This window comes from Electrophorus electricus, chromosome 2 (assembly GCF_041902795.1).
Source record: "Electrophorus electricus isolate QZ-2024a chromosome 2, ASM4190279v1, whole genome shotgun sequence".
Lineage (NCBI taxonomy): Eukaryota > Metazoa > Chordata > Actinopteri > Gymnotiformes > Gymnotidae > Electrophorus > Electrophorus electricus.
Window position 1 is genome coordinate 42,354,377 of NC_137498.1, and position 20,912 is coordinate 42,375,288.

General features: G+C 40.1%; 3 protein-coding genes across 8 annotated transcripts in view; 2 read left to right on the top strand and 1 right to left on the bottom strand.

Moving 5' to 3' along the window:
- The first annotated feature begins 1,928 nt into the window (after nucleotides 1-1,928).
- Nucleotides 1,929-6,591, top strand: illr2 (immune-related, lectin-like receptor 2). The gene is made up of 6 exons (XM_027018973.3): nucleotides 1,929-2,089; nucleotides 2,441-2,557; nucleotides 3,035-3,112; nucleotides 3,833-3,987; nucleotides 4,827-4,939; nucleotides 6,352-6,591. The coding sequence occupies exons 1-6, from the start codon at nucleotides 2,014-2,016 to the stop codon at nucleotides 6,527-6,529; spliced, it is 717 nt and encodes a 238-aa protein (XP_026874774.2). The 5' UTR covers nucleotides 1,929-2,013; the 3' UTR covers nucleotides 6,530-6,591.
- A 1,791-nt stretch (nucleotides 6,592-8,382) lies between these two features.
- si:dkeyp-92c9.2 (cyclin-dependent kinase 5 activator 1) lies at nucleotides 8,383-18,947 on the top strand. Of its 5 annotated transcripts, none has more exons than XM_081704748.1 (4): nucleotides 8,383-8,963; nucleotides 9,630-10,701; nucleotides 14,415-14,462; nucleotides 16,043-18,947. In XM_081704748.1, exons 2-3 carry the CDS (start codon nucleotides 9,776-9,778, stop codon nucleotides 14,446-14,448), a joined length of 960 nt encoding a protein of 319 aa, XP_081560874.1. In that variant the 5' UTR covers nucleotides 8,383-8,963; nucleotides 9,630-9,775; the 3' UTR covers nucleotides 14,449-14,462; nucleotides 16,043-18,947. The 5 variants fall into 5 exon arrangements, with proteins under 5 accessions (XP_081560874.1, XP_081560881.1, XP_081560870.1 ...); XM_081704755.1 differs by having other exon boundaries at nucleotides 16,079-18,947; XM_081704744.1 differs by having other exon boundaries at nucleotides 14,415-18,947.
- The window catches only part of myo1g (myosin IG), a 37,431-nt gene continuing 35,404 nt past the window's right edge, over nucleotides 18,886-20,912 (bottom strand). For both annotated transcript variants that reach the window (XM_035529419.2, XM_081704736.1), the window contains exon 22: nucleotides 18,886-20,014. In XM_035529419.2, coding sequence (XP_035385312.1) covers nucleotides 19,852-20,014 — 163 coding nt within the window. In that variant the 3' untranslated portion in view covers nucleotides 18,886-19,851. The remainder of the gene's footprint in view (nucleotides 20,015-20,912) is intronic.

The following is a 20,912-nucleotide window of genomic DNA, read 5'->3' on the forward strand; positions in this document are numbered from 1 at the left end:
CCCTTCATTCAAAACATGTAAAATTCCCACTGGTAGGCTGAAACAAGGGGGAAATATTTTCTCCTTCCTACTGGGGGCTACTGACAATGCAATGCCTTGCATTCTTTGGTCTCAAAGAGCTGTTTCCTAGTGAACAGGTATATAAGGCATTGTGTCATCTCCATGTTGTTCTGGATATCCCTGGGGAACAAGGCTGTCTTTAATTTAGGGCTCCCAGTTGAGCAAGCATAACAGGCCGAGGCTCCTAGGCTGTAGGCTAGGTACCTCGTCCAGTACCTCGTCCGTGTACCTCGTCCTGAGAATATAATATCCTTCATCTCTCATCCTAGGATCTTTGAAGGTCAAGTATATGGGGTTACACCAGCCTTATTGGTAGTCCTTGAAGTACGGCCCCTTTAGAATGCTAAATGTCCACTTTTTGTATGTATATTCCTGCCAACTTGCTGTCCAGCTTCCAGGTTTTGTTGTCCACCATGGCTGGGCCCCTCTTGAACATAGTTGTAGTTGTGGCCAGCCATTTGGGTGGGTGCACATGTGCTTATCATATGTCGAAAGTTGTCTCTTGTACTGTTGGTTGGGACACTTAATGACACAAATCACAAATGGCACAAATCAACCAGGAACATTTCTGTTTTTCCCTCAGTTAAGTTTAGCTGGATGGGAGTTTGTCCTGAGTAATTTCACTCTGGTGCATATATCACAGCGTTGTGGGCTTGAAATATTGTTGTGAGCAGGATGCTTGCGGCGATCAGCGTTTGTAGCACATGAGCCATTATGATGCATTTGGGTGACTTTTCCTTTTCCCTTGTCTCTAGTTTAGGTGGCCTCTCGGCACTCTTGATGGATTCTTGGTGCTTGTAAGGGACACGTAATCTGCACTTGTCCCACCTCATTGAGGTCTGACATAGGCTGATGGACTGCTGCATATTGAACAAGCTGTTATACGTCCATACCCAGCTCTCTGTGACAGGTCATGGCTCCGCCACTCACCTCTCACCTCTCTCCTCTGGACTCCAGTGAGTGGGCTCTAGGTGACACTGAAAGCCTTTTCAGATAGTGCAAGATTATTTTGCACACTCCCCTCGTGTTTTTATGCCTTCTTACTCTGAAACTGAAATGTTTGCAGTGAAGAGCAAAATGAGGAAGTTGCCCTCCTTTCCCACACTCTTGATGTGGTTTCCATCATCCACATCAGTTCTGCACCAGTGACTGACAGTGAACTGCAAGACTGTGTTGGCTGCACCATTACTGCAATGTGAATGTTCCTGGTTCCACTATTAGAATAGTAACATAACTGAAAGTTCAGTTACATCCACAAAACTGATATCTGAACTGTTATTATGAAATGGACCACTTTGACTTTACCAGTGACCATAACAGCATAGGTCATGTTGCAAACTTGAGCAAGCTCAAAAGTGCTAATGTAATCAGTTACTTGATAATAATTCACTGGAAGGAGAAGTTTGTTTCCCACCGGATTACACATGGGTTTGACTGTTATATATGTCACCACCAGTCTGCAGTACAGTCAAGAAACCCAGATAAAGGGGGTGTAGACTGCCTTAAATGACCATGGCCCCAACCTCTGTCCACTCTTGGTACTTTTAAAAACAACATTTACAATGCTACACAAACATAGACTCCTCCCATTAATAATGTTCTTGCCTAACAAAGAATTCTGTATGTGTGAGCAAAGTTTCAGCCATAACTACCATAAAAAAAAACATTTACTTTGTTCTCCAGACCCAGAGTTCTAGGCTGCAAACCAGCACTGTTCACTAGTTGCAGTAACTTTGCCCCAATCCCAGCATAATCTGTATTATTGGGGAAAAGATATGGGGATACTAGTGAAGAAATCTACAGATGAGCAAAACACTTTGCTGCAGCTCGATATAGACTGGGTTGTACCAAACACGTTATAAGCATTTCAATCATTGACACACTTCCTGTGTGTCTCAATGTTTGTCCTGCCATCAGGAGGTTTGCCGCTTCAGTGTGTTGTGAAGATTTAAAATGGAAAATGTCTATGCAAATGTTGATCTTGAGCTCTCTCAAATTTCTGCAAAGAAAAGATACCAAGGTTCAACAGGTAAAGGCACTTTTCATCCAAAGTTTCCTGAATGGAACATTACTTGTTTTAATCCAAAGTTTCATTCAATTTACTCATGATGTGTTGAATTAGTGCATGTGTAGTTTACACATCTAAGTAAATAACTACAAGTTTATTTGACAGTTTCATCTATCAAGATTTATGATCAAGCTAAACTAGGATTACAAAATGCATTGTAAATGGTGATCGAGTCTTTAATTATTATAATATTATTATAATATTATATTCACTATCATGTATATGTTAATTAATATTATTACTGGTATGTGAAAGGGAAACACATAGGTGCCCATGTGTTGTTGTTTAATTCAATAATTGAATTGCTCTCAGACCCATCTGAACACACTTCCATGCCTCTCAGAAGAATGGATTCTGCTTGTTTGGCCAGGACTCTAATGGGCCTCCTGCTCAGTGCTTTGGTGGCTGTCTGCATCCTGGCAATCCTGTGTGAGTATCTCTCTACTTCATTCTTCTACGTAGCAAAGTGGTGTTTGAAATCCTTGGGGTCAGTATTGAAAGATATAACTAAGGTGTTGAATTAGCACATGTTATATGTTACAGCTAACTCACAAGCCAGATTCACATATTAATTGAGCCCTTGCAATGAAAAACCACATATCAGCCATTTCCCCTTGAGTGAGTTATTTTAGTTTTTGATTTTGTACAACTTTTACATTAAAATACATTAAAATGCTTAATTTTTATCAATTAATAAAATGCTTAATAATTAGACTTACCTTTCTTCATTCATGTGGCATTTAAAAATAAATCTTGGAATAAGGCTTTATAGTATTGTGTTTATTTTGTAGAATGCGGAAACACAGTAAAATGGAAATGTGTGTTTTTTTGTTGTGAGGACTAAATTATATATCTCAATTTTATTCTTCACTGTGCGACTTTACCTTTTATATTCTCCTTCAACAGATTTTAATAATGTGAACTCCTTTAAGACATTACATGAACAATACGACAAATTGTTAATGAAAGAAGATAATGCAACTGGTAAGAGTTTAATGAAAATAAAGAAATAGTTTATCAAATATGTCAGATTAACCAACCTTGGCCATACTTTAAACATCAGCGGAGTAGTTTTCAGCTGGATGTGGTTTTCTTGTAACTCACTTTATAAACATCTTTAAGTCATGCAAACTCTATCCAAAAATAGAAGTCAAACATAAGTCTGAGAAGGTTTATGCTGAAAAGTGTTCAGATTTCAACCAGGAAAGAGCTAACCCCCCCCCCCCCACAAGAGCATATTTTCTATTAGGGTTGAGAGATAAGATATTTGAGTAGTAATAAGTGCCTTTCCTCTCCTTCCATAGTTTATTGTGGTGCCATTTACATTCTATCTTTTAAGTGTTTTAGATTGTGAATGTGATCATTACACCACAGTACTAATTAAGCAGAGCAACACCATTGTGAGTGCAGCGAAATTCTAAAGCTTCTTAGCGTTCATTTGATCAAGTACTGTAGGGTTTGAGGGTGTTTTCTCACAGCTAGGTGAGGCACCAACTTGTTTACTGGTGTCATGCATGTAAACATGTGTTTACATATGCATACATGCTTAGTCAGTGAGTTCCATACTCCACTCTTTCTTTACAGTAAACGTTATTTGTTACTTGAATGTTATTTTACATCTACATGCATTGCCAAAAGCTTATCCATAATCAAAATACCTGAATAATGTATATTACAGTAGATGTTCTCTCTTTTTGGCACAAGGATGTAAAAAATATGGATTTTGTGAGGAGGGGTGGAAGAGTCTTGGTGTGAAGTGTTACTACTTCTCCACTGTCAAACTGAACTGGACACAGAGTCAAGATCACTGTGTTGAGAAAGGAGGATACTTGGTTATAATAACCAGCCAAACTGAGCAGGTGAGTTTAAGGGCACTGATTTCATGGCTGTGCTGGGGCATTAAAGCTGTCTAACATTCACGTTTATCTGAATTTGTTAATTTGGTGGACAGAAATGAAAGGACCTGTGAAGACAATGTTGGTGAAGTGGCGCAGCTGGGCTGTGGCAGTAGCATTTTAAAAATATTCCAGGGCAGTTGTATTTTTGAACCTATTTTGGCTTTAAACAGCATTTGCGCTACGACCTCCTCAAACCTGCTCTTAGTACAAAAACAACCTGGTATTTTCCTCAAAACAGTTCAAATAGGCACATAAATACATGTCAGCTTCCTCACAAATCATATGAAAATTAGACAGTTAGCATTTCACTCTGCATGGAAAATTATATAATTTAAATAATTAGTCATATCAAAATTATGCAAAAATGTATTTTATTCTAATCATAGTGCACAATAGTAATAATTTAAGGCTTTGAGTGCCATATATTTTGACATGGTGACTCCCCTGAAAACTAAGTTTGTTCTTCATGTGTCAAATTCTGTTTGTGCTTATGTTCCTACATGTTTTCTGCCATGACAAAATTGTATTTGTGCTGTAACAAGATCTTAAAGGGAATGAGAGGGGATAATCTCATTGGATATCGTGGTGGCACACCTAACCAAACCTACTGATCACGTGTTCAGTCAAATGACAGATACTGATCAAATGTTCAGTCTAACCACACTTGCATGTAATTATATCAACTTCTACTAATTTCTACCCAAATATGGTGTGCATATGAATATAGTAGTAATATGAGAGCAGTTTATATGCTTGTAACTGTTCTCAAATAATCCCATGTTATTTTACACTTTTTGTAGGACGTTATATCTACACATATTTGGGAAAACCACTGGATTGGGCTGAATGATATGCAGACTGAAGGAATATGGATGTGGGTGAACAATGAGCCCCTGAATGCAACTGGTGTAACGTAAGAGCCATGTTTATTTATTCACACCGTTCAGGAATTGCTTCTGGTTGAGTTTTAGAATACTCCACCTACAGGTTAGTATTATGCCAGTTCAAGTTCATATTAAAGAGAACGTTCACCCAAAAGTACATCTGATACCATTTAGATGTGATCTGGACCTTTTCTAGATTTCTCAGTTTTTGTATGTATACTATGAACTGTAGTCTCCCTGATAAGCTTACAAGCTACCATAAGATACTATGCTAACAGATTTGAATCCATTAAGCACATTCCAAGCACTAGTATAACTGAAACCAACAAGCTGGTATAGGCCACTACAGTAGTCATGGTTGAAACCCTAGGAAACAAAGGCTAGAAATCAAGACAAAGACAACTCTGATGGACTCAAAGTAACTTGAGTACAGCTTTAGCAATTGAGGGCCTTGCTCAGGTGCCCAACAATGGCAACTTGGAAGTGGTTTGAACTTGAACGACCAAGTCAGCATTACATTAGTTGTTCATGTATGTAAATGTAACGTACATACATGAACATGGTTTGGTTTTCAAGTGGCTGTGCTTTTCCAGGGCAGGGGCAGAGGCAGAGTCAACAAAGAACTACTTAAAACTCACTGGTAATTTTGGAGACTAAGACTTAGGCCCATGGGAAACACTCAAAAAACTTTAGAATTGCTTGTAATCGGCTAAGATTAATCATTATCAGAAAATGCACCCCAAATTTTTACTTGACATGGCAACAGGAAGTAGTAATGACACAGCAAATTAAAGCAGTTTTACACTACCATGGCAAAAAAACAGTTAAAGGCTTTGGTGATATAAATAGATATGAAAAAGTCTTGACAAAGTAATTAAAAGAAGCATTTCAGTATAGACATGACATGACATGAGATGCTTTATTCACCCCCTGAGGGAAATTCACATTTTCCATTTAGCAGCTTATGTTATACAACAACAGAGAAAACAGGATGGCAATAAAGAATATGCAAGAAAATAAGAATATATAGAACTATATAAAGCTAAAATATAATTTTATATAATAGGTAACATATGTAAACAATAAAGACCAGTTATTAAAAAGACCAGTTTTTACCCAGTATGCTGACTGTATGAGTATTTAACTTGTACTGGAAAGTGAGTAACTTGGAAATGGCACACCGAGTTCTCGGTAGCGCATTGACACTTGCAGATCATTATGCTATTATGATGTCACAATGTATGTAATATGTATTATGCACATTGATGATGTTTGGTGAAGATGGGGCATGGCTTTATTTCAATTAGCTTTAAGAAATTAGAAATCATCCAATAAATAATTTTAAAAAGAGCACATTTGCTGAAAAAATGGTGATCTCTCCCTTTAAATTCAACACACTCAGATTAACTACAGTACCTTTCTGCCATTTCTACTTATGAAGGTTCTGGCATCATCATGTGACTGGACAATACGAGCCTGATGACTGGAAAATAGAGGACCCGTCAGGAGAGGACTGTGCCAGTCTGGGCAATGGGATTAGTTATATTAATAATTGGTTTGATGCCTCTTGCCGTAAACTGAAACAATTTGTCTGTGAAAAGGAAAATATTTCCTTTTAGACTGCACTTTTGCTTGTCATGTCTGGTGCAGTACATAATAAATAAATATTCCAACAAAAACACTTTCAGGAGAAAAGGACACTGGATTGTTCAAGCCTGAGTATGATGTTGATATGGTTTAAACCCCAGTTATTTTTCTGCACAAGAACAGTGAGCTTTAAATGCAAATGCAATGATTGCAGATTTGCAAATGATGTAAGGACCAATACCCTGGATTTTCCTTAGTCTTTCCTTCCTGGTCCAGTTGTCTGCCTCGCCTTTGTCTAATTGTCCTGCCTCGGGGCCCTGGGGCATACATCTCAGAATAAGTGACTCAGAGTCCGAGTTTCTGAGAAGCACGAACAGTTTCTTCAGACATCATATAGCTATATATAGATAGAAAAACAGAACCACAGACTGTATATAAATAATCTGTTACCCAAAGCATCTAAACCACAGCTTCCATATTCAGTCCTTCAAAATGTTTAATATTATCTTTAAATGGGATATTTAATAATCGTATATTCTTTATTTTAATTACAGGATATTATTGACATTTAATGTGACATGCCGAGTAATATTTTAATACGCAAGCCGAAGTTTGATGCCAAGCGATATTTCGATATTTCTAGTTTGTTTGCTTACGTTAGGGAACTTAATTCCTTAGCTAACTGAAATGAACTTGACACCAAGACACTGCATTATTTCAAAAATGTCAAGCCGAAGAGTCACGTTTATTAATACTGAAAGTTAAAAAAAGATGTCAAACTTGATATAGTAGGTCATCGAGTCAGCTGCCTGTACATTCATATTTGATCGTCAGCTGTCAATCACCCCATAGCCAATCCCCTTTAAGTATCTTCCAATAACTTATTAAAATATGTTAATCGTAAAGAAAAATATTTGGATAGACGTTAACGTGAGGAGACCTTATAGAATTGATAAAACACAAATGGCAAAAAAAATTATTAGATGTGTAATTTGAAATGAAAGTTTGTCGTGTGAGCCGTTCACTTACATGGGAGTGGGCGGGGGGTTCAAAAGTTGTATTGCCGCTAGCCACTAGAGGGCACCAGACACGTAGTGGATTCATTTGTCGTCTTTCTGTGCTCTTCAAACACATTTTCATTGCTGTCTTTCTCTTTGCCTCCAGAATATCAACTATTTTAATATATTTCACTGCATATGCTTTGCCTTAAGCCGTGAATAGGATCTTGGCCTTATATTCAGAATTACGAACGTTTCTTGAAAAGACCGTAATACCTAACAGCTCTACTTGTAATCTCCTCTGTTATAGGATTCCCTGAATAATGTTATAATATTGCCTTTTCACAAATAATGTATCGCAATCTCCATCGTGATAAAAGCGACGGGAAAAGTGGGACACCTTTGATGAACTCTTGTATCTGCGCCAGGCGCGAGTCTGTGAAGTGAACTGGCAAGATGAGAGCGTGTGCATGCTTCCTTTTTAAATGTACAGGTCACGAGGAACAGCCTGGACCAGCACTTACCAGTAACGCATATACTAGAAAATATGTGTAAACAAACGCTGCCACACTTGTACAGACAGAAAATAGAGAAAATAGCTAAATTCCATAAATGTAAAATGTAACAACGAGGCCATAACTTGAATGTCTCCATCTTTGCATTTCAAAGCGGTGGGTACACCGCGCCCTACGATACAGTGTTTTACACTGAACATCTTTTATACCGCTCAGCATGGCCACAATATATATGCAGGATGCGTTTATATTTAACTCGTTTTGTCAGTTTGTACAAACAGTGGATGCAGTATGTGGCGCGTCTGCTCGCACACGCCGCGCGCCACACAAGGAGGGGTTTTGAAAAGGTGTCCGTCTGCTGCGCGCGCAGTTCAGTGCGTTCAGGATGTCGCGAGCAATGGAGCCACTATGGAGTGACAAGAGCTCGTTATGTTCTCAGCAGCAGTAAATGCTGGACGTAGTAAATCTCGTTGAAACAGAACTTTATTTGCACATATAAATGCATTAGTTCTGCGTGAGCGGAGTATAACGGACAACAGAGAGCATCGGTTAGTCTGCTGGTGAACAGACTGCTTTAAACCAGAAGTTTGACTTCTTTTGTCTGTGGACATATTACTGGTCGTGTGACTTGAAGCATGCTGAAAGAAGCTCGGCAGATGGGCCACACGGCTGGGCTTAGCGCACGTTTTAAAAGTATAGGAGCAGAATTGAGTCTATTGAGGGATGCCGACGAAGGCTCTGTGGAAACGTCTCCACAGAGCTGAACACGTCGAACATCGCTCACGTTCAAAGAAGAGTTGTTGATAAATTGATCGTAAGAATTATAGGCAAATTGGGTTATCTGCATTATCTCAACGTATGCTGTGCATAAGTTGAAGCAAACATCTTAAGGATCTGTGTATTGAGGAACAAATCTGTGCGGGACCGGACAGCGATAAACGAGCAACACCTGGGTAGGTGAGCACCAGTCATTATTAACCATGTACAGTGTACACATCCCAGTTATTATGAACCTGTAGCAGTAAATGTAGCAGTATACACACGTTTAAAAGGCCTCATGTTGTCGCTTTAGAAAAAAGGCATTGGAGAGGATTACTTTGTATTCAGAATGCTGCAAACAATATATAATACGATATATATATATATATATATATATATATATATATATATATATATATATATATATATATATATAATAGTTGTAGTAAGTGTTATTCCAGGGATTCTTGAAAGAAAAACATATGTGAACTAAATTGAATAAGGTTTAAATCCCCCCTGGCCAGAAGCTAAGCCCATCTGTAAGTGGGTCAGAATTACTGTGTGCCCCTTCACGAGACCTACGGGTATTTATGGAAAGCCCAATCCGTGTCTGGTACAGCGTGGCCCACGAACGCAGCAGACACAGGCGCTGGAATGCTCAGTAATGCCTCACTGCTTGCCTTTAGTTAAATGCTAACATCCCAGAGTTGAATTACAGGTATTTATACAACTCTAGCTGGACCTACATGAACATTGTAAAAGTTGGGAAATTTAATCCTTGTATAGTTACTATATATTATGATTAACTACTGATATTTATTGTAACGTAATGTATGGGTTTTTAATTTTTATATTCCTAGGGTCCATCCATGACAATAACCCTCACTCTCTTGCTGGATTTCTGTCACTAAAGCAAAGGAATAATACAGTTTGACAGCAGAGCTCAAGCTGTGTGAATGCACACAAGTTCCAGTGTGGGTGGTGGTGTCTCATCGCTTCATTCCCTATGGGCACCATACTGTCCCTCTCTCCGGGTCCCCGGAAACCTGGCTACTATGACAACCGATCAGGCTCCCTCAGCCACTACCCCAGTTTGACCAGCCACTCCCTAAATGCACAGAAGGAGCGTGGCTCTGCCGTCTTCCTGCCTGCGCTCACCTGGAAACGCTTGGTGGCATCCACAAAGAAACGGGCCAGCTCCAGGAAGGGCAATAACAACGGCCGAGGGTCAGCCGCAGCGCTGCTTAACAGCAACAATGGTATCTACCAGAAAGACCCTGTGCTGCACCTCAACCAAGAGAATGTAAAGAAGTCCCTCTCTTGTGCGAACCTGTCCCACTATGATGGCCCGACGGGCCTGCGCATGGGACTCCCCCTGGGCTACAGTAAAGCACACTCTATTACATCAGGGAGCAAGGCTGCCCACAGCACCTGCCCGCCTTCACCGAAGCGCATTATTGTTCAGGCTTCCACCAGTGAGCTGCTGCGTTGCTTGGGGGAGTTCCTGTGTGGCCGCTGCTACCGCCTCAAGCACCTCTCCCCCGCTGACCCGGTCCTGTGGCTTCACGCCGTCGACCGTTCACTCCTTCTCCAGGGTTGGCAGGACCAGGCCTTTGTCACGCCAGCCAACGTGGTCTTCGTCTACATGCTGTGTCGTGACGTGGTGGACGGCGAGCGTGTGTCCTCCGAGCATGAGCTGCAGGCCATCCTCCTCACCTGCCTCTACCTGTCCTACTCCTACATGGGCAACGAGATCTCCTACCCGCTCAAGCCCTTCCTGGTGGAGGCGGCCAAGGATGCATTCTGGGACCGCTGCCTGGCCATCGTCAACACCACGAGCTCGAAGATGCTGCGCATAAACGCCGAGCCACACTTCTTCACGCAGGTGTTCGCAGAGCTGAAAAGTGAAGGTGGCGGTGGCCTGCTGGAGCGGTGAGTGGGATGACGGGAAGCCCTGCACCATCACCTCTCCCCCAGATCCCCTCCCTCCCTCCACATGTTCTGTCCTGAAAAATCAGCATCCCTCTATACCTCAGCAGGGTGAAGATCTGTAAGGCCACTGTAAGACCATTCCATCACTATTTGATCCCAGTCCCTGATATAGTGATATTTGTTGAATACTGGATAACCAGTTTGGCTTTTGACCGTGTTTGAGTTTTAAAGCAGAGAGAAGGTGCCTTGGAAATGGAGTGCGTTGATGACTTTCACAAATCCACCTGCATTTCTACAGTAATTCAAGATTCAATGCTGACTTCACACAGCAAAACATGGGCAAATGACCGATAGGTCACTGGATCTCTAAGTAGTTTGTGCTGAGCAGAATGTGAGTCTTGTTACAGCTTGGCATTGCCACTGATGTCATAGTCTTGTTTCCTATTCATGAAAAATCTTAATGATAGTATAGCAAAAACATAAGATTGGAGACAAATGTCGCATGTTTAGAATGTCTGTTGGCTTACCTTTCCCACACAAAATGAGACAAAATTTACTTGCCTTCTGAGCCTAGTAAAACTGCCTAAAAGACACGAACAAGACACAACTTGCCCATGTGCTGTTAAAGTATAAATTTGAATGGCACACACCTGACATTACTTGAATGATGGGTTGTCTTTAGGATGCACTCCATCTTAACATATGCCCTGTCGTAAGGGATATGCTAGATTAGTTCATTCAGTTAGTTAATATGAGCAGAATAGAAGTGGACTCTGTTCTCCTGAAAATAAAAATGAATCTTTTTTGATGGACCATTTCACATCACATGAGCCATGGAACTTCCCAGGACAGTCCTCTGTTCCTAAGGTGGAACGGACCAGACTCAGAAGGGTTCCCCCACAGACGTGCTCTGCAATAGATAGGTATTCACCTCTTGCCATAACAGGAAAGAGAATGTTACATGTGAAAATGGCTCATGCCCAAACAGACAGGGAAGTGACACTGTGAGTGTGAGTAACTTTGCTCAGTTTGGCTAAGCTTCTGTAGCATCTGCAATTTGCTAATTCGTTTTTGTCAGGAAAAATGTTGACCCTTGAATCATCTCAGCAACATGTGCGTGCGTGCGTGTGTGTGCATTTGTTTGTTTGTTTGTTTGTTTTCAACAGGCTGTCCTGCTGGGAGGACGTGTGTGTCCAAGCAAAGTGTGTGTGATTAGGTGAGTGGGTGCTGGGGTGATGTGTGCAGGTGTTTTCATGGAGATGTATTTCATGGAAATACAGATCTTGTTCTCGCCTTCAGTCCAGAAACCCACGGGATCAAAACAGACAGCTTTGAATGTTTTTGAATTTCTTTGGAAACATTTTGACATGTGTCATTGTGTTCATTTCAGTTTCCAGGACATATAAATTAACCACATATCATGTGAACAGAAAATGATGTAAAAAGAATGGCTTGAAAAACACACTTAAAATGACTGTGTCCTATGCTGGCAGTCCTTTCTTGCACAGTATTTTAAAATGACACATAAAAAGACAATAACATGAGATTATAAATTCCCTAAACTGGATTATGGATAGCTGAGTAAGTGTGGACCGTCAGGGTAGTAAACGTGTGGAATTAATCTGTTTGTGGCCAAGAGTTTTACCACAGTGCTGCTGGCCGAATTCACGTCTCCCCTGAGCTTTTCAAATACACAGCTGCTGCTAATATCACACTCAAACAGGCGTACACGCATGCACACACACACCACCATCTACTGCACAGTGTTTCACACTATAACATGTCAGCACACCTGCACATGCATGCATCTTCTCCCACACACTCGCAAACGCATCAATACAGTGATAATCCTGTAATCTTTTTTCCTGTAGCCACACCCACAGTAATTAAAAACCACACCTCCAGCATAGGTAACAATCATGTGTTATGTTAGCTGCCAAGCAGTAGTTATTTAATTACAGTGCCTAAACGTGAGCAGCTGACTTGTGGACAGCTGCACTACAACCTGGGATGTCAGAATCATGCAGTATACACTGTGACTTGGCTTTGGCTGTCGTGCAGCCTCTTGTAAAGAGTTGTTGCTGAGTATTATTTCTTTGGAGGTATTTGCTCATGTGCCCACAGGAAAGTGAGAACATAAGCATAGCTTATGTGATGATTCACACTTCTTTATGTCTCGAGCCAGTTCCTGCAGACCTCGGCATCTGATCGTGGCTCTGAGAGTGTGTTTGGAGGTTGGGGGTCGTGGGGTGTGTGTGTGTGGGGCGAGAGGGGGTGGGGGGTTGTTTAAAAGCCTTCTGCCTGGCCTGGGCCCACCATTCAGTCTTCTCTCCTTTCACATTCAATCACTCACTCTTTCTCTCTCTGGACAAACACATCACCCCTTGTCTCAGGCTTATTTAAACCAATACAATATCTCCCTCACTGTACCGAGAGTGGAGGGGTGTTGTCGCGTGTCTGATGGGAACAGGCTCGGGAATGGCTCTCTGTAAGGATGCTCTGTTGTGTTGATGCTAAAAACGAGATGCAGTGTCAGCACCAGTCTTGCTTCCACTCTGTTCATGTGTTCGCTTAGCTTGGCCCTGAAGGTCTAGGCTGCCCTCTGCTTGATTCACTGTCTCTCTGGTAGTGTTTCTGCACCAGGCTTTCTGTAGCACATGTGGCAACCTTAGGATAAAACTGTTAATATGAGGGCAGCATGCTTGTGTAGTGTTGGGTCAACACTTTACCCAGTGGCTGCCTGTTACTGGAATACTACCATTCTAAGCCAGCAGTGCTCCTAATAGAGACATAAAAGACACCAAACTGAGCTAACTAACTTCAGTTATACAGAAACACACACAAGTGAAAAAAGACATTGAATAATAATTGTTCATGAGCCATTTTCATGAAGAAATGCTATGCCCTTTGTCAGTGTATACAGTAAAAGTTCAACAGCAGCTGGACTGTCTTCACCAATCAATTACTTTTTTTCCCTCCGGTTTCCAACCAGTCATTTTTGATGGCTCTAAATGGTCCAATCAGAAACTCTGAGAGAATGCATATCATGTTACCGACATGTTGACCTTATAAAAGTGGATTAGAATGTTACAAAATGGTACCAGATGCTTCATCAACCATAAGGAACGTCCATGGAATATAGATTTAGATTAAAAATATTGTCTATAAACAAACTGTAGTAAAAGCTGGCCACGTGAATGTTGTGCTGGACAGCGAGCTGATAACAGGCCTTATGTCACTCCAGACTCCATGTCTCAGTCAGAGAACAACTTTCAGCTGTTTTTTTGTTTAAGGTCAGATACATACTGTAACGTGCCATTACTCTGTGAGTTATGGTTTATGTAAAGCTGCTATCTCATATATATATATATATATATATATATATATATATATATATATATATATATATATATATATATATATATATATATATATATATATATATATATATATATATATATGGGGGTTGCACCATGTAGAATCTCTGAAATAAAAAAAAAATATGTAAAAGCAAACAAACCCCGTATTGCTATATTGGTGACAACCTGATGGTCTCTTTTTTATGTAATTATTTTTAATTTGGTAGCTTACAAAACATTTATCATCAGTTCTTGAAAACCTGATGTCAGTAGAATACAGATTGTTTTGCTAAGTTAATGGAGTTTAACTGTCATGTGGACTCATCTTCCATTTGTGTGTGCCCCGTGGAGCAGGTGGTTCTATGTGGACAAGCTGTTCTATGTGTAGAGGATTGAAATGAGGTTGGTATCACATTACTGAAAGAGGAAATAGCATTGTTCCAACACACACACACACACACACACACACACACACACATTAAACAAAAAAACACACACAGACTCGAACACAATGATGTGTTTAGATGGTTGTTTTTAACTGTTATGGCCCAAATGGTAAAAAAGAGAAAAATGTCTTCTTGACCCAGGCGAGTTGCAGCTGTGCACCTGTGTGCCTGGGTTTTTGTTCCTGATACAAAGCCCCACCCACACACACACACATCTATTGTGCTACTGCTACATGCTGATACACATACACACAAAACCAGTATGGCCTTCTTTCAGCGCTGGCCTGACGCTGTAAATCGACACAGGACATAAAAGTGTCGGGATGTGCAGGGGAGACGATTCTCCCCACTGCACCCTAGACGCCCGCCACCCCTACGCTGGATGCACATGGCCCTTTGATTTAATGTGCTTTGGATCCACACACGACTCCCTCTCTCAACAATCAACACCCTCTTGTTCTCATTGGGGGGGGGGGGGGGATCTGGGGGGTCTGTGGCGTAGCATTAGCAGGGCTTTGCCCTTGGCTTTCTCTAGGGGTTGAAATACTGTGTGTGTGTGTGTGTGTGTGCAGACACCCTTGCTCTATCAGACCATTTAGGAAGTTACTCTGTGTTTTTCTTTTTGTTTTTAAGTCCTGTTTTTACTTTATAGAGTAATATCAATGTCTAAAATGCCATTTAGAGTTTTGTGCTCATGTTTGTTTGTGTTTGTGTGGTAGTCCAGCAGTAGCAGATTCCAAGATGATGTGTTTGTTGTTGCTGTGTAGCTGTGACTACCCTAACCAGAGTGTTCTTTTATAGTTATATCACACAAGCACGCAAACACACACCAGATCCCCCATCTGTTATTCAGGCGAAGTAGAAGACATATTGATATAAAAGTAATGTTCTCAATGTCAATCACTGTGCTGAAATGGCACTATGACTCACCACGGTTCAGTAAACCAGGGAAAGTTTCTTCTTCCTGACAGGGACTCAAAAAAACACAGCAATAAAATCTGTATCACCTGCAGATCTCCATCTGAAATACAAAGGCCTGGAAAAGAGGCCTCATTTGTCAGTTCTGAGTAGATGTTCTCCTTCTGGTCAAAGCCCAGTAAAAAAAACCATATGTCAGACCTGTGGACATTACAGGAGGATATGTAAGTCAATATCACGAATTCACTCATCAGAACAAGAAAGGAGGAGGGGGTGATGAAGAAGGGAATAAAGAGATGAAAGAAAAGAATGATAGAGCAAAAAAAGAAAGCGAGCAAGGGAGATATTGAGAGAAACAGAGCGACAGAGTGGGTGGGTCGGGGGTCCCTCACACTATGTTCTCACCTCCCTCGCCTTTTCTGTGATGGTCACAAATACCTGGATGGCCTGTGTGTCAGCGGTGTTATCTGTGCTTTGGTCCGTCCTGTCTCTACCCAGTGTGCTGAGGTTAAGTCAGGTTTCCTCTAAAGATCTGTGTTTCTTTTAAGTGAACATTTCACTGAACTTTTCTCACTGATTCACCACTTCCTGATTGACCAATGCTGTCTTTTCCGTTAGCACGTCAAAGCAGTTTCACTGCGGTTAATCTTCCAGACTGAATGCTGTGGCATATCCAGTGCGGTCACAGAGGTCCAGTGTAGCAGATGACTGCGTTGAGGTCTGGAGGCTCTGGACTGCACAAACAAATCTGGGGAGAGAAGTTCCTCTGCTTGCATCTGGTCAGACTTGCAGTCATTTCATTCTGTTTCTGAATGCATCCCAGGTAACTCTGCAGTGCAGTCCATAAAGGAAGAGTGAATCAGCACGTATGGGTTGCTCATGTTATATTATGAAATGAATATTAAAGTGCTAATGGTGAATGCTGCCTTTAATTTGAGCTTTAACTTGTATCTTTACTGAGAGAATCACACCCCTTTACATACCCCCCAACACTTCATGGGAATCTTAGAACTTTGGAAAACTATTATTATCTTACACTGTGTGAAGTCTGTGGCTCTTAGTACTTCCCACTGCCATGTTCAGTTCCTCCTGGCCTTTTTGCTTTCACTCTTCAGCAAATGCAACACACGGTACTCTGGTTAGTCAGGTCAGGTGACCGATTCTGCCTTCAGGTTCCTCTAGGAAGTAGCTTCTTAAAATAAGTGCTGTCCAGCAAAGTTTGAATTTGGGTTGGAGCTGAGCTAGTAAGATGCATGTGTTCACATCAGAATTGTTCATGCTGCTGCTATCAACAATATACAACTGTTGATGTAGGCAAACCTATTTTCTTGTTTTTTTGCTTTGATTTGTCTGGATTGTTCAGCCCTCATGACAGTATGCCTAGCTGCGACTGTCCAAATCCAGAGTCCAAATCCAAATGTCTAGAACTGTCCACGCAGACAAACAGATGACGCCACAACACACAGATGCCAACAAACTACTGAGTAGCCATTTGTTCAGGGACAAGAAATAGGGCCAGTATGTATAAAAAGGTCTGTGATTCCTACATGATTCATGGAGCACAGACACAAATACCTCTGAATTTAAGATGAGATTCAACACTAGAGGTGTTTCCTGGTTTTGTTTCCCAGAGTTAAAACAGTAAAACTGTTAAATTATTTAATCTGATTCTAATTGCTTATGCTATTAGAATATGTAGAGTTTTTAAATAATAGTTTTATTTCTGCAACAAAAATTCTATAACAATTGCTAACTAATAAATGTTAATAATGAAAGTCTAATATCAATATTATATCTAATATAATATCAATATAATATTAATCAATATACATAAGACAAAGAGGTCTTTGAAATAGTTGAAATATATACTGCAGCAAATAATAATAATAAATTGTATATACTAAATGTGGTTTAAAAGTTTGGGATATTCAGAACAAGCAATAGCTAAAAAGAAGCTTTCTTGTTTCATTGAACTGATAGTGAGCTCCACAGCTGTGTCTCTGTGAATTTACCAAGAAAACAAGGAGCCTGCTATCAAGCAGAACAGAGAGCTGTGCACTAAACAAGCCGTGTGATTGGGTGTGCTGCTGTCACATCAAGCCAATTGGAGGAGAGATTCCAAGAAATAAATAGGTAATTGTTGAATCTTTGACAGAAAATATTTTTTGATTGGTGAAATAGAAGCTGATTAAGAATTTGACTTCTTAAGATCTGTTGTTAGAACTGTTGCTTCAGGAAAGGAAATTTTTTTAATGACAAGTTTAACTGAACAAGAGGAAAAGTAGAATTAGTTTACTTAATTACATTAAAGTAAATTAATACCAACAGGAAAAAAAAGAATTTATACTTTGTGAATTAAATCCTGTCATGTTAAATAAAGATAAGTTAAACAGTAAACAAAAATGTAGTTTTAAATGAAAATCTTGCTATTGATGACATTTCAGAAAATACATAAAACTTCATCATAAGGGTCAGAGAGTAAGCGTGTAAGAGCATGTACTCAACCCAACTGGAGCTTGAGAGAAACCAGATCTACAGAGCCCAAGCTACAAAACAGGTAAACTGAAATTAGCTGTCACTTTAAAGGTGGATTTGGAATATCAAAAATGATTATTGGTTTTTAAAACTGGCAAAACTGAGGGAAACTTTAAAAGGTCACAAATCCAACTCCTACACAAGTCAAAGGAAATGGAACAGAAGCAGAAAATAATGTTTTTTTTGACTGAATAAATTTCATTTCTGAAGCCAGTGCATCAAATGTGTTTCCTAATTGGGTTTCTTTGCAGAGGAAATCAATCTGTCAGTATATGGGATGCTGAAGGCAGGTGTTGTGGCCAAGGGGATACTTATTTATTTATTATTTATTTTTAGGTGCACACTTGTTTGCATTAAAAACATGACTAATTAAATTGTAAGGAAAATTTAACTTGGTCAAAGAATGATGCAATGGAAGATGACCATGCAGGAGTTTTGTGACTCCATATTGTCAAATGAGCACAGAGATAAAGCTTCCAGTATCTGACAGGACAAAGTCTGTAAAGGCACCACAAAATGCAAGTGGAACAGAAGCTGTGGAGCTGTGGAGTTGTGGAGCTGTGGAGTTGTGCTTGGGGCAGGAGAGATGAGACCTATACACAGGACCATTCTACCATACTGATATAAACTAAAATTACAGGAGATGTCTAACATATGCACACATAAAGAATAAAAATGAAGAAACAAATATATTAAATTAATTAAAATTATTTAATATTAAAATTCATCATCTTTAAATTGTTGTTACATAAAGGATGGGGGATGAGTTGAATTAGATCCACTAACCAAAAGAGACACAAAGACAAGCAGACAAATAGAGTAAGAAAGTGAACATGTACACAAACACACATACAAACATGCACACAAAACAACAGTATAATAATAGGGATATGCTTTCCGGTAGGAAGGCAGTCAGGGTAAACAAAGCACGGGCAAGGATGAAGATAGTCTGTGTCAGTACTGACACACAAACACACACACACACATACTGGTCATGGTACATACTATTACTATTACCTCCACCATCCATACACACCCCTGCAGAAACTGTGGACTCATATCTTTATTTCTCTATCATAAATGTCTAATTGAAAACCTCAAGAGAGCATGTGACTTAACAGTGTGTTATTTAATAATCTTTGTTGAACCATTTAAAATGTCCAAAAGTAGCGGCTTCATCTCAACCAAGATTATCACTTAGTCCTACTGTACATCTGTGCACAGTACGCACACACATCGCCTTACACTGCAGCAGCCACAAGTCTGATCACATCACAGGGAACCTGCAATAATGTACCTGCAATAATGTACCTGCAATAATGTACCTACAATAATGTACCTGCAATAATGTACCTACAATAATGTACCTGCAATAATGTACCTGCAATAATGTACCTGCAATAATGTACCTGGTGTTATGTAGACAGTACAGGTGGATGGGGGAGAGAAAGCCTCCATACTCTTAGGAACTCTTGGTAACATCTCCACAAGCAAAATGTACATATAAGTTAAAAAATAGGACAATAATATTAATAAATGGGCATTTACAGTTTCTTGTTGCTCTGTGACTCTTGTTTAAAAAAGGTTTGGGAAAAAAAGGATTGGATTTCTCTTGAGAATTATAAAATTCTTCTCATTTACAACCTCTAATACTCTGAACCAGAAAAAAAATGCTTAGACTCATTAAAAGGTCAAAAGACTAAAACACTTCACAGGTACACAGGTAACTGAACCTACTAAGGTGACTTGTGAGTACATGTGTACACACACACTTATGTTGCATATACACACACAGCACATATCTATATCATTCCATATAAATATTATTCCATTGCTGATATAAAATGATTGAGGATGTACACCATGGTCTCACTGGGGGGGACAGTGGTGCTCTACTGAGGGGGAAGCAGCAGGATGAATCCTGCACGACTCTTCCTAAAATCAGCCGTGACCTGGCCAGGTCGTGTCTCCACGGTGATGGTCTTGGGCTTCCCGCTTAAGTGTACCTGGATGCCTGTGGATAACACCTTGACTGGCAGGGAAGTGCTTCTCTGTCTGTAACATACACACACACACACACACACACACACACACACACACACACAGAGAGAGAGAAACACACAAGCGCGCACACATGCACACAGACACATACAGATTTCCACACATTCATACACCACATGTGCAAACACAAATACACACAATTTAATTAACACATGGAAACAACCTCCCTGAGTACAAAAATGTCAGAATATTGAAGTTTAAACAGTTGGTCTTCCCCTTCATCTTGTTCAAGGACGTCTAATCTCTCAAATCTAAAGTTCCTAGTTCATAAACAGTGTGAATCTACACATTGTGGCTACAGACAGACGTGATGCTTGCAGACTAGATGCTTGTACTGAGAAGTCCTACACATGGGGCACAACTGACATACCATACATAAAAGTTGAAAATGAAAACTGCTGTTGGTGGCCATGCAGTTACACTATCCTGCCAGCAGGGGCAGGATCTTGCGTACCTCCCTTGTACTATGGCAGACTCCTATGCTAGAAATAAGCAGGAGGAATCATTTCACATTCATAAAATAAAACTTAAAAAACTACACTAGCTCATAAAAGCAAATCACATTGTTTATTGTGGATAACAGTGTCTAACGGTTATATTAATTTCACAAAGCATTTTGGGCTTTAATTTTTCTTTCACCATGAAGTGCTGTTTTTTGTAGGCCAATCTTGTGAGCTAGCAAGCATAACATGCAGAAAGTGCTGTTAGTTACTGGTGTACATAGATTTTACTTGTAGAGTGAGACAGATGGTGCAGCTGCTGAGAAGGTGTTACAGTATTAAAGATTAAAGATTAGTGGTTTTATGCAGGTATGTTTCGTTGTCTCTCGTTTGTTGCCTTGTACTCAAGTTAGAGCTATCTGGCTTCATCACTATGCCACACTAGCTCTGAA